Source organism: Cryptomeria japonica, chromosome 4 (genome assembly GCF_030272615.1).
Source record: "Cryptomeria japonica chromosome 4, Sugi_1.0, whole genome shotgun sequence".
NCBI lineage: Eukaryota > Viridiplantae > Streptophyta > Pinopsida > Cupressales > Cupressaceae > Cryptomeria > Cryptomeria japonica.
This window is the reverse complement of record NC_081408.1, coordinates 624,459,708-624,471,273: the sequence shown is the minus strand read 5'-3', so window position 1 is coordinate 624,471,273 and position 11,566 is coordinate 624,459,708. Positions and strand designations below refer to the sequence as shown.

The 11,566-nt window shown below is 35.3% G+C and overlaps 1 protein-coding gene across 3 annotated transcripts; it reads left to right on the top strand.

Moving 5' to 3' along the window:
- The first annotated feature begins 463 nt into the window (after positions 1–463).
- On the top strand, positions 464–3,413 carry LOC131079111 (nuclear transcription factor Y subunit B-1). 3 transcript variants are annotated; one of them, XM_058016993.2, is made up of 2 exons: positions 464–631; positions 2,423–3,413. In XM_058016993.2, the coding sequence occupies exon 2, from the start codon at positions 2,428–2,430 to the stop codon at positions 3,058–3,060; it is 633 nt and encodes a 210-aa protein (XP_057872976.1). In that variant the 5' UTR covers positions 464–631; positions 2,423–2,427; the 3' UTR covers positions 3,061–3,413. The 3 variants fall into 3 exon arrangements, with proteins under 3 accessions (XP_057872976.1, XP_057872975.1, XP_057872977.1); XM_058016992.2 differs by lacking the exon at positions 464–631 and adding an exon at positions 759–1,235; XM_058016994.2 differs by lacking the exon at positions 464–631 and adding an exon at positions 1,253–1,522.
- Positions 3,414–11,566: the final 8,153 nt, after the last annotated feature.

The following is an 11,566-nucleotide window of genomic DNA, read 5'->3' as shown; positions in this document are numbered from 1 at the left end:
TAATTTTAATTCCTAAAATTTAGCTGTTAAAATATAATAGAAAAAGATCCTAAATTATGTTTTAGACTGAATTCAAAATTTACATAAACCATTATGCTGCTCAAATTTAAACAATAAATCTAAATAAATAGCTGCACAGAACAGAAAAAATCATCCGAACCAGTGGGCAATCTAGCTTTGGAAAAATTCGACCCTACGATCAGGATTCAGAATTAACAAAATCACTGCTTTACCGTAGATGAAAAAACAAATCGCACATTCTTTACGAACATCGAATATATTCACATTGATCACAATATTGTATTTTGAATTTCAAATCTGCGAATATCACGTCAAAATTTGTCCCCGAATTCTCAGATTTAGAGTGCCCCGCTCTGCATTTAATTGGCATTCATAATTTCAAAGTTCGAATAAGCGGAGGGAGGAATTTGAAAGATTTGAAAATCAGAATATTGATGATCACGTCCATGCACTACACGACTCTTAGTTGGCATTAACTCTGTCAATTAATTTCTTTTATTACAATTAATGGGGAGCTATGATCTATGCTTATGCGTCGGTTATAAGTAACAAATATCTCTTCTTTTTCCCTGCTTTGTTTAATGGTAAACTTCAAAGAGATTATTCTTAGGTAAAATCCGCTGCCTTTTTTTCATTAAATGAATTTGTCACATTGATCTTGCTCATATTTTTCCTCTGTTTTTGTTATTTTCATACAGAATTTGTTAGAAGTCTGTACTTCCATGTGAAAGATACAATTTTTAGATAGGTGTATTTAGAAATGTAGGTCAAGCAAATTTGGTAGTATAAATATCTTTCATTCTTTGGTTCTCAGTTGAAGAAATGTAAGATTATGTTTTCATCTTTGTGAATAATATAAAATCTTCAAAAAAACAACACAGTGAAATGAAGAGCACCCATTAGACCTTGGAGAAAGCTTCAAAATTTGAACTTTGATAGAGTACGTTTGAACAAGCCCAAAGTTCTCTGAAGACCTTTTGCTATAAAGCTTAAGAGTTACATTTGGGGTCATCATCAACCTTAGGAGTTTGCCAGGAAAGCTTTGAATAACACTTTCTTTGGACCCATGGGATGTGATGGATAATCTTCAACGTTTAGGTAATGCATCAAGCTTCAGGGTTTGCTATACAAGCTTTGAATGGCTCTTGGCATTGCATACAATGCTCGTCAAAATTTGGGCCCATAAGATGTGATGTATAGTCTTCAAATTTTAGGTAATGCATCATCAACTTTTCAATACCTTTTTGGTTGAAAGAATGAAATACCAAACCCAGAATGTTTCTGGTGAATTTGTTTCTTGAAATAGCTTGATCATCATGACAACCACTCTCTGACTTGCCATTATACTACAATTGAAAATACAGTGTGTAATCTTTTATTTTTTATGATTTTCTGTTCAGCTGCCTATATTTAGTGTTTCTGCATGCAATCTGAAATGTATTCCATTTTGTTGTTTCTGAAGCACATTTGCAAGGATACTGCACATTTGCCTCATTATCTGGTGAGTATGGTCTGTAATCTTCGTTTTTCAATTTTTTTTGAGTTCTGCATGCAACCAAGGTGGTTTTGAACTCGGTCATCACCATAGCGAGGCAAAATCAGCCAGGCATTTTGATCTGAACCATTGTCACAGCAATCTGTCTGCTGTGCTACTAACCCATGCGCAGCAATATGACTCTGTATCCCACACGTGAAAGATAAACATAATTTAGGGTTACAGACAGGAAAATAACTTTCGCTATACATAACAATGCCCTATTATATGAAGAATGAAGAGTTATGAATGACTTCGGTCAGGAATATATTGCCATACCTGGTGGTCCCGTGATGTTGGGGGCTTGATGATGTTGGACTTGAGCAATTCTCTAAGGGGATTTAGGATCTAACTAGAGAAAAATGGTTCAATTAAAACTAGTAACCGAATGCTGCAATTTGACCTAAAATTTTCTAGCTCCTAGAAGGCTAGAACAAGTTGCACCTCAAATGTTCCTTTAGGTAAAAGATTCTATATTTTGCAATTTTACAGACAAAGTAGATTCTGCAGAGCCAACTGTATGGTAGAAATAGGAGCGACAGCCACTTCCTGAGACTCTGCCTTGACTGATACAGATCATTTAGGGTTTGTAACAGTCTATGCATTCATGCATAAGGCAAACAACAGCTCCATTATTGGATAATGGAAGTAAAGCAAATTTTATTTCCTGTATTGGGTGTATTTCAAAAGATGGTATGAAGAAAACACCTTGAAGATTGTTGGAAAGTGTCATAATTAGCTATAATGCTTTTAACCTTTGAGTTCTAATATTTAAGAAAACATTTTAGGGCTTCTGTAATGCATGAACATTGATTTTAGATTTTTCAAAATGGACTATAACGCTTGTATTTGTCATTGTCTATGCAGCCATTATGTCGGGATCAAGAAGCTTTCCAGGCCAGGGCAGCAAAAGCTCTGAGGATGGTAATACAGAGGATTTTCTCACAGCTATTATGGCAGGATCTAGAAGCTTTACAAACCAGGACTGCAGAAGCTGTTTGGATGGAGATATTAAGGAAAATTGTGTTGTGAGAGAACAAGATAGATACATGCCTGTTGCTAACGTTATCAGGATAATGAGAAAAGTATTACCTCCTCACGCAAAGATAGCTGATGATGCAAAGGATACCATGCAAGAATGTGTGTCAGAGTTTATAAATTTCATCACCAGTGAAGCAAATGAACGTTGTAAACAAGAACAGAGGAAAACCATCACTGCAGATGATCTCCTTTGGTCTATGTACAAGTTGGGTTTTGAAGATTATGTGCATACATTAACCATTTACTTACAAAAATACAGAGAACTTGAAGGTGACCTTCGAGGTTCTTCCAGAGGGGAAAACATGTCAAAGAAGGAAGTGAATGATCTACCAATTTTTGCTGGTTATCAAATGGGTCATCAAGAAATTTATGGTTCTTCCGAAATGGGATATTATCAGGACATAATGAAAGGCTATGATATTAACTATTATCCCAATGAGGATCCCTTCGCAAAATACAAGTGAATTGGGTTAATCTTGAGATGTTTTTTTAGCACTCTCTGAGCTATAATTATGCAGGATTTCCTTTGCTCTCTTATTGCTTTTGAACTATCCAATTACTCTACAATGCAGTGAATTACCATTGTATAGAAAATAAGAATCCTAGATCTTTGATTTAGTTTAAAATTCCCTGATTCATCTTTTTTGATATCGGTGAAGCGAGCAATTTCTTATGCTAACTATGAGAATATTGTATATTTTTTAATATTAAAACATTAAACTTTTACCTGGGTTATTATGTTTTACGCTGATAACCTGGCAATGTTGTACCCTTTTCTTCATCTTATAATAATTGAAATTCCTGTTATTGCTGTAAAGGCTTTTTTTCCATCTTATAATAATTGAAATTTCTGTTATTGCTGTAAAGGCAACTGCTCTTAAATTAGCTATAGAAATGTTTTTGGTTGTCTGTTGGTTTCATGGCAAAGTTGGGAAGATGGAAATTTTTGTTCAGATCTAACTTAACTTGATTATGTAGCAATACTTACAGTTCAAAAAGACTAAAAGAAAAATTTAACATGAAATACTTCAAATGGAGTTTCCTGGATTGCTTTGCAAATGAGGTGACCTGGTCCTATGTCAGGTGATTATCATGGCAACGGACGAGTGCTTTCTTGGATTCCATCTATTGTATGATAAGAATTTTTATTTTCATTCATTAGTTAAACTACTTTCTAGCATGCCTTGTCTTTTATTAATGTTTCCTGTAGAAGGTTTCCTTCTAATATCTGTTATTGAGAATATACTTTGCAGCTTTAATTTTCATAGCCTGACATGTTGGCCTTTTTAGTGAGAATGATCTTGGACAACGAGGTAGGTCTCTTTCTTCATTTGATTATACATGTTTATAGATTGTTTATTAATTAATCTTCTGTTTATGAGATGTAGATTGTTTATACATCAGCATTTGTCTTGTTTATGAAATGTAGACTCAATATCAGTAAATTTTCACAATCCATTAATATGTTTCTAAGCTTCTGGATTTGATTGTGTGAGATATAGACTTTATACATCTAACCTTTGTCTTAGTGAAAGTAACTAAAAGCTTCATCCCTTTCATTATCTCTTTGATCACAATTGAAACTTGTATGCCCTTTCATTATCTCTTTGATCGACCTGTATGCCCTTTCATTATCTCTTTGATCACAATTGAGACCTGTATGATAAATAGATCAATTTTTATTTTTATTTTTTGGTTTGTTGTACTCCTTTATCAGATAGCTGACACCTTGGCAATCTGATGTAGCTTGTTTATACATTCAACCTTCACCTTTGTGTAACTGACTGACATGGACTTATACTTTGGATCAAAGTTAGAGACCAAAATAAAAATAGGTCATTTTATATTCTTTTCTGAATTTGTTTATCAGACATCTTGTTAATACTAATACATTCTATTGATCTTAAAGACATTTTGGGAGTTTATACTTCTTATAAGAATAGTTAGAATTTTTGCGTCATTTTTTGAGTGGCAAGTTTTGTCAATCAAAATAGGTTATTTGATCATTCATAGCAGTATACTAGACCTGGAAAATTATTTGTTGTCCAAACATATTGCTTATTGAATCTTTGTTTTAGATTATAGATATTGTTTATTGATCGTAGTGTTGGAGAAGTTTTGTTTAATAGTGTTAATAGTGGGTCTGCAAACATATTGCTTACTGAAGCTTTGTTTTAGATCATAATGTTAGAGAGTTTTTGTTTGATAGTGTTAATAGTGGATCTGTCAAATAGACAAAGCTAATTATTATTAATTTTTTTATTTTGGAGAAACAATTTCAAATATGGAGAGGATGCGAATTTTCAAAATAGTAAGAGAATTTCAATAATAAGAAGATTACTGACATAAAATAAGATTGTTTTTATCAGGATTTTTGACAGTTTCAATATATGTGTTAAAAAATTGCTCAAACTATAGACTATTATGACATCATTTAAATAAGATTTAAATAAGAGGTAGTTTATGCAGAGCAAGGATGGAGATTTAAACTTGGTCATCCTCCTTGGAGATTTAAACTTGGTCATCCTCTTTCAACCATTATTATACCAAGGTGCACAATATTACTTTAAAATTGGCCAAGTGCTCACAGAATAATTCACATTCAAAAATCATCACAATATTTTCCATTATTCAAGTTCAGGAATCCAGGGGAATTGAAAAAAAATCTAATGGATGTGAGATTTGTAAAAAAAAAAACTTTTAAATCGAAATGTATATAAATTTTTTACATAGTTATTAGTATTACCATTTAAAAGATATGTGCAGGGGTATAAGCACCTAGGTGTGGGGAATCATTATGTTTGAATTCATTTAATAGTCAAAACACAAAAAAACTTTTAAATTGAAATGTATATAAAAGTTTTACATAGTTATTACCATTTAGAAGATATGTGGAGGGGTATAAGCACCTAGGTGTGTGAAAACATTATGTTTTAGTTCATTGAATAGTCAGAAGTCCTTATGTCAAAATAGATATTTGATATGAAATTTTTAAAAATGTGGTAAATTTATTTTTTTAAATTTGGAATTCATAAATTTTTATTATTAAAAATAGTTTATTGATTAAAAATTTAATTTGATATTTTTATTATTAAAAATAATTTATTGATTAAAAATTTAATTTTTGTATTAATAATCGAGAGATCAAAATAGAATGAGTTTATACAAAAACCATGGGAGGCAGAGCCTCAACCATCAAGCAGTAAAGTCAGAGACACTAACCAACTGAAAATATACAGTCATCCATCTACCAAAAAGAGCCAAAAGGAAAGTATACAACAGTATACAGTATTCGAGACAACAGACTAAGGAAAACACTACTTGTGACAACAACATAATAAACATCTATTGGAGAATCTCATCATGATTCTCCAACCACGTGGTCCAGCCTTGTGGACCTTCCATCCACACCACCTTCTTCTGATCCAGGATTTGAGTAAACATCTCAAGCTTGTCAAAGTAGGGACCTCTATTGTCTTTGAGTTCCTTGATCAACTTCTTGAGCGCATCATCGAAGGCAGTCCGATTCTCTGCAATCCTTGCCCATTCAAATCCATCTTTCATTTCATAAATGAACATAGTTGCATGGCCATCCTTGAGGAAACGCAACAACTTTTCCCTCTCCACATTCATCAAAGAACAGACCTGCACAACAATTTTATAACGTGTGAGTTTTCTAAAAAACCCAGTAAGAGATCTATCATTGCCTTGGAACTTTTCCTCCTTTCGAAATATCCAAATAAACCAAAGAATGAAAGAAGAAATTTTTTTCCAGAATAGGTTAGCATCCTTCTTAAGCCCACGAATGAAACTAGTAATAATATCAAGAGTACAAACATGTTCAGTAAGAGAGATTCCAAACATCAACCAGACTTCTTTGGCAAAAATGCAAAATCAAGAAAGATGTGTCGTGTAGTCTCAGGCTTCCTACAAACAGAGCATAAGTCATAAGCAACCGAGTTATTCCTAATAGGAAGTCTATCCAGCATGAGTTGCCACCTGAAGCATTTGATCTTAGGGGGGATGGGAGACTTCCATAATTTCTCAAAGGTTTTCTGCCAAGCAAAGGTACTTGAGTCAACATACCAAAGGGAGTTAATGTGATCAACCACCGAGGTGTCATAGTTGAGCAATCTATAAATAGACTTGGCTTTGATCTTGGAGAGGAGGGATTCATCCTTCCAAAGGAATGAGAGGTATCTGTGAGAGTCAACATCAGTGTTCCTAGGAAGGTTGAGACAAGCACAAGCACTTTTAATCATATTGTAGGTTCTCTTATGGGAGGCAGGAAGGTCATACTCACCACTAAGATCCTCCTAGCTAATAAGATTATCATGCTCCAAGATGTCCATAAGATACTTAATGCCCTTATTATACCAGCCCTAGCAGAACAACCTTGGGTTTAGGCAAGGGGTTTAGAATTATGGTAGAGATTCCACCATATTGATCTCTCCCCATGCAGAGTGTTTCTATAGTCAATGCTAGAGTTGACAATAAGTTTGCGCACATGCTCCCAAGCTTTCCAGATGGGCTTGAATACCCAAGTGCCTTGGACAGACACAGAGAAACCACCTGCAACCAGATCACTAAAGGGGAGGGCTTTCCAAGATTTGGCAAGCTTGGGGACACCATTTTGAATGTTGTTTCTGAGAAGAATCTTCCAAGGTTCTTGTCCTTCCAAAGCATGAAATATCCATTTGGTAGCAAGGAAAATTCCTTGCATTCTGAGATCCTTAAGACCCAACCCACCAAGTTTCTTGTCTATGTGGCACTAGATCCATTTGACTGCGTGGGCCTTTCTTTTACCCTTGCCATCAGACCAAAGGAATCGTCTGATAGATTTTAGGATTTCAAAAATTTGGTAGTTACTGAACATCCAAGCAGAGGAGTAGTAAATACTGTAGGAAGAAAGGATCTTCTGGTAGACTTGAATCCTACCAGCCAGGGAGAGAACCCTATTGTTCCACTTGTTAAGCTTTTTATCAATGTTTTCTTTGACGCAAAGCCACATGTCCTTAAGAGAGGGAGAGATAGAGAAAGGGATACCAAGGTATCTAGCTATCTTGTTGGGTCCTCCCCATGGGTATCCAAACTGCTGAAGCTAGTCCGGGGGTTCCTCTTTCCACCCAAGCAAAATAGATTTGGAGTTGGAGATACGAGCGCCAGAAGCTCTACCAAAGGTGTCAAGTTTTTTATTGAGGCAGTCAATGTTATGCCTAGAGAGCTCCAGGAAGAGCGAGGTATCATCAGCAAACTGAATGTTGAGCAATTCAAAGTCATCCGATAGCTTAATGCCATGAACTCTAGGAGATAAGGTGTCATCTCTTAGGAGGTAGAATAAGGCATCCGAGGCAATAACAAAAAGAGCAGGGGCAAGAGGGCAGCCCTGCCTAATGGATATAGTAAGAGGAATAGGCTGAGAGAACGTCCCATTAACCTCAATCAGGGCGAAGGCATCTTTAAGAAGGAATTGAACATATTTACAAAACTCGCTAGGGAAACCAAAAGCTTTAAGCATCATGAGGATGAAGTCCCATTCCACCCTGTCATAGGCTTTCGAAAAGTCAACAAGGAACATGGCAAAATCTTGATTAGAAGTCTTGGTCCATTCCATAGATTCCCAGCTAGTGACAAGGTTCTCCAAGGTATACCTACCTTTAATGAACCCAGTTTGGGTAGAACAGATGAACTTGGGAAGAATTTTTTCAAGGTGAGAAGCTAGGGCTTTGGCTAAGATTTTATATGAGACGTTAAGGAGGGTAATTGGCCTCCAGTTTTTTATGAGGGCGTTGTCCCCATATTTTGGGATAAGTTTCACAATGCCCTTATTAATGGACTCCCCAAGGGTGCCAATATAAAGAGCTTCATAGTATATGTCATAGAGGTCTTTAGTGACCCACTCAATATTAGCTTTGTAGAATTCAACAAGGAGCCCATCAGGGCCTGGGGCCTTATTATCCTTGAGAGCGTTAATGGCATGAGCAATTTCTTACATAGAGGTTTTGGTCTTAAGGAGGAGAGATTCATTCTCAGAGATTCTATTAGGGATAATGTTATTACATCTATTTCTAGCATCTTTTGATGCTTCATTATCTTCTGAGGTAAAGCGAGTCTTATAAAACATTTCAAAAGCATCTTTGATATCATTGATATTTAGGAGTTCCTTGTCCTCCACTATGATTCTGTCAATTTTCTCTTTGTTCTGTTTTTGTTTGAGAAGGTTAAAGAAAAATTTGGAGCCTTTGTCTCCAAACTGGAGCCAGTGATTATGGGCTCTGATGAAGGCACCCCTGATTTTGATTTGTTGATGTTTCCTAAGGACGTCTCTAGCCTAAGAGACCCGTTCAACCAAGGTAGAGGAGGACGACTGTAATTGAATTTCTTGTTCCAAGGAGTGGAGTCGATCAGTGAGAATTTTTTCCACATAACTGTAATCCTTGGCTTTCTTCTGGCCAAAAGTCTGGAATATCTTTTGCCAGGAGGAGATATTCCCATTCCATCTGAGAGTGTAAAAATTTAATTTGATATCTTATTGTTTGTTTTATCAATGATTTTGTTAGACTATTTTTATATATAAAATAAAAATGTTAAAACAATTAAATTAATAGATGTTGTATTTTTATTAGATTGTTCAAAAATTAGTCAATTACATTGATATGCTTAAGAGCCCAAAATTTCACTATTTGTAACACTAAAGAAACCCAATAAAATAACAATTGTTGTTGAAACATAATAAGCAACATTAGTGCGAAGTTCTACAAATTGTAAATTGTGGCAAGATAGTGTTGTTATTTGATAATAAAAATTTAAATTTTTTTGTTAATATAATAATAATTTTGATTCACTAAGAAATTTAATGTCTTAATAATAAAGTTGTAAAATTAATTATTTTTTAAATAAGATTTGTTATAGTTAATGTATTGTTTTGAAAATAATTAAAAATAATTGAAGTATTAAATTGATTGAGTTTAATGTGATGTCATAATTATGAATTAAATTGATTTTATTTTAATTTTTTTTAATTTGACAATGAGAAGTTATTTTTTGGGTGCTATTTTATCATTCTTTTTAGTTTTTTATTAGGGAAAAAACAGGCTTTGAAAGGACCCGAAACCCTTTACAACCAGAAAAGATAGGATCTAGAATCCTCAACCAGAAAGTTGTAAAACCATCCCCTACCCAAGAACCATCAATGTTTACATTTAGAATTGCTCTTATGGAATCAACGAGTCATATCGAAAGAAGGCATAAAGGACTTAGCTTTTTTGCCTTTAACAGAAATACATCCCTCTTCCACTTGCGTTGCCTTAACATGCCAATCCAATGCACCAAGATCCTGAGAGTGAGAGCTAGTAGTCGATGTCTTAGCCTCACCAGAACCAACGGACAACAAAGGCAAAACCCAGCATCACCAGTTTGCCTCAGTCTGACAGACACAACCTCACCAGAACCAACAGACAGCAAAACCCCAATATCAATAGGAAAGTCAACAGATTTGGTAAAAACAAGAGTACTAGCCAAATCATTATCACCAAAAGACATCAAGAGACACATGCACAGTTTCAACAACCCCACCAAAAGAGAGACAACCAGAGGGGATGCCTCAGGATCATGTGGTTCCAAAGCAGCCCCACCAAGAGAGACAATCGAAAGAGATGCCTCAGGATCCTGTGGTTCCAAAGCAACCACCTTAGAAAAACTCCTAGGTTGATCGGGTAACTTCAACACTGTATAATATTGTAGTGATGCACCTTTCCACCATGTAGCCTTAGTTGCCATTTTCTCAAACCCACAATGCTCAGCAACATGCTCAGTTTTAAAACATCTTTTGCAGCGAAAGGGAATCCCTTCATAGTCCAAAGATTGGACCCAAGAACCCTTTGAAGAATTAAGTAAAATTTCAGTAGACAACCCATTTGAGATATCCAAGTCAACAAGTATGTGAGCAATATTATTCTTTTTAGTTAACAATTTTAATCTTTAAGTAATAAAAATAACATTATAATATAATAACTACATAGCATAATGCAGATTGTCCATTAAAAAACATGAAGCGAATGAGCTGAGCGAATTTGCCATCGCGATTTCCTCTGTGGAAATTTCTAGACCTTGATCAACAGAGGTGGTTCTTCGAATGAACCAAATATGCGCCCATGGTCTGCAACCCGGGGAATAGGACTCCCTTGCCTCGGGCTAATTTGGAATGGCAAGTGGTGAAACCTAGGAGGTTTCGCATGGCAGCTATGAAAAACCCTCTGTTGGCTGGAATTGATGAGCAAAGTAAAATGAACTACCACTACCAAGAAGGCACTAAGCCGGTCATTTCCAATAGGTTTAACCATTTGCAGAATCTTGAGGAAGGTTTCATAAAACCAGCTCCTTAGGTCAGATCTCATTCCGATAATGTTAGAAGCAGAGGAAACAAGGTTTATAGAAGGTCGGTTGGTATTCATACCAGACCTAGGGCTTCTGAAGGTAAGAGAAAGAAATTTATGACACCTCCCAAACCCTCAGGGGCTGAGACGGTCACAAATATGTGCCCTAATTCAGATTCGACAAATATTTTGGAGATTAATGACAATTTGGTTAAGAGGATTCAACAATATTGCAAGGCATTTGGGGTTTGCCCTAGATGGCGGGGACTTGGAATTCCATCAGAGGCTATTGCAGATTGGTTCAAGTCCTCCTTCAAATGGATAGTAAGTATAGCTATCTTGACTGAGGGTTTTTTGTATATTGATTGTGGAAATTCGAGGCATAAGGAGGAATTCTTAATAGGTAAATCTCCAACTTTCAAAGGTTTTGATTTTATTTTTCTAGAATGGCAATCGGATTTTAATCCAAACAAACTGAAATCTTTTAAGGTAGATAGACCAATTATGATCCCTAGCCTACTAGTAGAATTAATGGACATAAAAATTATTAGGAAAATAGGTAATCACTTGGGTAAATTTGTAGAGATTAGTGATA

Excerpts from the sequence above, each read along its gene's own strand:
- LOC131079111 (XM_058016992.2), top strand. The coding sequence starts at position 1,214 with ATGTATAGTCTTCAAATTTTAG. Across the intron at positions 1,236-2,422 it reads GTATAGTCTTCAAATTTTAG|CCATTATGTCGGGATCAAGA; the intron begins GTAATGCATCAT and ends TTGTCTATGCAG.